The following is a 3550-nucleotide window of genomic DNA, read 5'->3' as shown; positions in this document are numbered from 1 at the left end:
TTGCCGCCGAGCCGCTGTACTCGGAGGCTATTTTTAGACGCCGTTTCAAAATGAGTCATCGACTTTTCTTACGTATTGCCGACGATTTAGCCGCTTATCACCCGTTTTTTACCTTGTGACCCGATGCTAGAGGCAAAATAGGCTTCACCACCTTACAGAAATGCACTACGGTGATTCGTCAACTTGCTTATGGGACGGCAGTCGATTCTTGGGACGAATACTTAAAGATGTCTGAAAGAACTGCTAGAGAATGTTTATACAAGTTTTGCAAATTTGTGGTGACGCTCTACAGCCAAAAATATTTGCGAAAACCGAATTACAATGACGTCCAAAATTTGTATCAACACCACCAAGCAAGGCACGGTTTTCCAGGCATGATCGGGAGCATTGATTGCATGCATTGGGCATGGCGGAATTGTCCTACCGCTTGGCGAGGAATGTATACGCGAGGCGATCAGGGACATCCAACAATAATTCTAGAAGCTGTTGCGTCTCAAGACCTATGGATTTGGCATGCTTTCTTTGGGATTCCTTGTTCGAATAACGACATCAACGTTCTACAAAATTCTGAGGTTTTTGACGATGTTATAAAAGGGATCGGTCCTAATACGAGGTTTACAGTTTCGGGTGTGGAGTACAGACGCGGGTATTATCTTGCCGATGGAATATACCCACAATACTCTACAATAGTTAAAACGGTTAGGCATCCTCCAGATGAAAAAAGAAAGAAATTTGCCAAGTTTCAAGAAGCGGCTAGAAAAGATATTGAACGGTGTTTTGGGGTTCTCCAACAAAGATGGCATATTATTGAAAACCCAGCACACGCTTTTACACCCAAAACGTTGCGATACTGCATAACATGATCCTCGAAGATGAAGGACATGCAATTTGTGAGTATGACGAGAACGCGGTGGAGGAGAATAATGTTCCGGTTAGCGGAGAACAACAAGATTTAAACAGGTTCTCGTTACATAACGATTTCACACATGCCAATCTTCAATCGGACTTGATCGATCACATTTGGAGTCTCGGAGAAAACAACGCGTAGTTTTTTTTTATTTATTTGTAACTTTAGCCTTTTTTTTAATATAAGTTTAGGTTTTTTTTTTTTAATGTAATTTTAGGTTTTTTCTTTTAATGTTACTTTAGGTTTTTTTTAATGTAGCTTTAGGATTTTTATTTAAATGTAACTTTAAGTTTTTATTTAGATGTAACTTTTTTATTTTTATTTACTTTGTTTTAATTAATATGGCAAAAAAAAAGAATAATAAAAAATGGGGGAAGAGCATCCACCACACCCTTGGATAGTCCCCAAGGGGATGGTCCTCCTCCTATGCTTATGTGGCGGATAGTCCCTTTGAAGACTATCCTCCCCATACCCTATGGCCTGATAGGTCACTAAAATAAGTAAATAAAAATAAACTCTATTTTATAAACACATTTATAACAACATAATGGCTATCTTTGTTTTACTTAGATATGGCAACCATTGATGTCTAAGATGGCATTAATCTACTACACATAGAGGTGCACAAAAAACCCGTACATGGAACTGGACCCGAGAACAAAAATCCGAACCGGTCATTTTTGTACCTCGGGTATTTTATACTCTTAACCGACACCCGACCCCACCCGTAGAGTATGGATAGGGTATACATTTCGAGCTTAATACTCGTACCCAATTTATACCTAAAAATACCAAGAACCGGTTATACTCTATACCCGAATCCAAGTTTTTTAATACCCGAATTTTTAAAGTATATTTTTATATTTACTTAACAACTTTTATATTTTAGTTTAACTTTTTATATTTAAGTTTTTTTAAGTGAATTTATTTTAAAACTGGGTATTAGTACAAAATTTAATATTTAAACATATATATACTTTTGTGTAGAAATTATTTAAAAAAAAACTTATATTTTAAAACCGGGTATTAATACCCAGTTCTAATAACCGGTTATACCTCAACCTGATCATTCTCGGACTCGGTTCTATATCCGAAACTGGGTATTAAAAAAACTACACATAGTAGTCAGTTACTCAGTTGATAGAGATCAATTATTAAGTAAAACTATGGACTAAATTATTTTTTTGGACTTGGCCCACCATCACAAATGGGATGCATTATAGGCTTAACTGAAACAAATTATGAGCTAAACTAAGGCTTAGCTGAAACAATAAATTATGAGCTAAATTAAGGCTTAGCTGAAACAATAAATTATGAGCTAAATTAAGGCTTAGCTGAAACAATATGGGCTAAATTAATTTTTTTGGACCGGGCCATCACAAATGAAGGAAAATGGCTGTGGGAATTAAACAAAATCGGCAGTTTCACAATTGGGCCTTATAAATCCATGATGGCAGAACATGAAATTCAATTAGAAAGGTTTGTTTATGCCATATTAAAAAGGTCTCATGTTAGAAAGGTTTATTTATTTATTGTTATTTTTGGTTAAGTTGCATAATAAATAGAGATTTTTTTAAACTGTAAACTAATATACTCTTAATTATTCCATTCTGCCAAGTTCTTCTATTTGCATAGTTGATTAATCTATTTCTTATGAACACAACTATGTGTAAGGTTTGTGGAGTCAATAAAGTCATTGTGTTCAATCTGAATTTTTAGTTTGTATTATACATGAATAAGCTTTTTGTTATTTTTGCTAGCGAATGATTTAAGTATATTCACATGATTGATATGTGTATGTGGTTGTCGAAGGTGTATTAACATTTAACTATGATCACCTCATGTATCTTTACTTTATCCGTGTCTATTCGTTAAATAACTAGATTTATGATTGAAGATTACGTTAGTATGTTGATAATTGAGGATCACTTTGTTAGTCTAATGAGTAAACTGCTATTTTGGTGTCTGAGGTTTGGGCAGTTTTGCCACTTTAGTCCAAATCTCAAACATTTTACATCTGAGTCCCTGTGGTTTCATTTTTATTACCATTTTGGTCCAAAAGCAAAATCAACTCAGATTTTTTCAAAAAAAAACCCTGCTATTTTGTCCTTTTCCTCAGGGGCAATATGGTCATTTGCCACCTTCTCTATAAACTATGTTATCTCTCTCTCTATAAACTCTGCTCTCTCTCTCCCCCCTTCTCACCACCGCCACCTCATCCCCCCTCCATTAACACCACCACTGCACCACCACCATCCCCACCGCACCACCACTACACCACCACCATCCCCACCGCATCACCACTACACCACACCCCTGTCTCTCTCTCTAAACAACCCTCCGTCTCTCTCTCTCTTCTCTCATCACCTTTCCCCATCTTTCAGAACCTTGTTCCGTCCCCACTGTAACAACTCTCATTAAAATTATTATTTATTATGTTAATTATCCAATAGGAAACCCTAGTTGAGACCCCCAAGTGATTACGTATAAAACCTAAAATATTCAGAACAATCAGAATCAGGATCAGGGCCCCTAAAACTCAGGGGGGGGGGGGCGGGGGGTATTCCCTATCGACGATTATCCACCTAATTTGCTGTCAAAATCGAATTTTGACATTCCGTCAACTCAGCTAATCTAGTTAGG

The 3550-nt window shown here is 36.5% G+C and overlaps 1 protein-coding gene across 1 annotated transcript; it reads left to right on the top strand.

Moving 5' to 3' along the window:
* Positions 1 to 227: 227 nt before the first annotated feature.
* On the top strand, positions 228 to 863 carry LOC110919001. The gene has a single exon (XM_022163281.1). The coding sequence runs from the start codon at positions 228 to 230 to the stop codon at positions 861 to 863; it is 636 nt and encodes a 211-aa protein (XP_022018973.1).
* Positions 864 to 3550: the final 2687 nt, after the last annotated feature.

Source organism: Helianthus annuus, chromosome 16, assembly GCF_002127325.2.
Source record: "Helianthus annuus cultivar XRQ/B chromosome 16, HanXRQr2.0-SUNRISE, whole genome shotgun sequence".
NCBI classification, from domain to species: domain Eukaryota; kingdom Viridiplantae; phylum Streptophyta; class Magnoliopsida; order Asterales; family Asteraceae; genus Helianthus; species Helianthus annuus.
The sequence above is the reverse complement of the archived record's forward strand: the minus strand, read 5'-3'. Positions and strand labels throughout refer to the sequence as shown.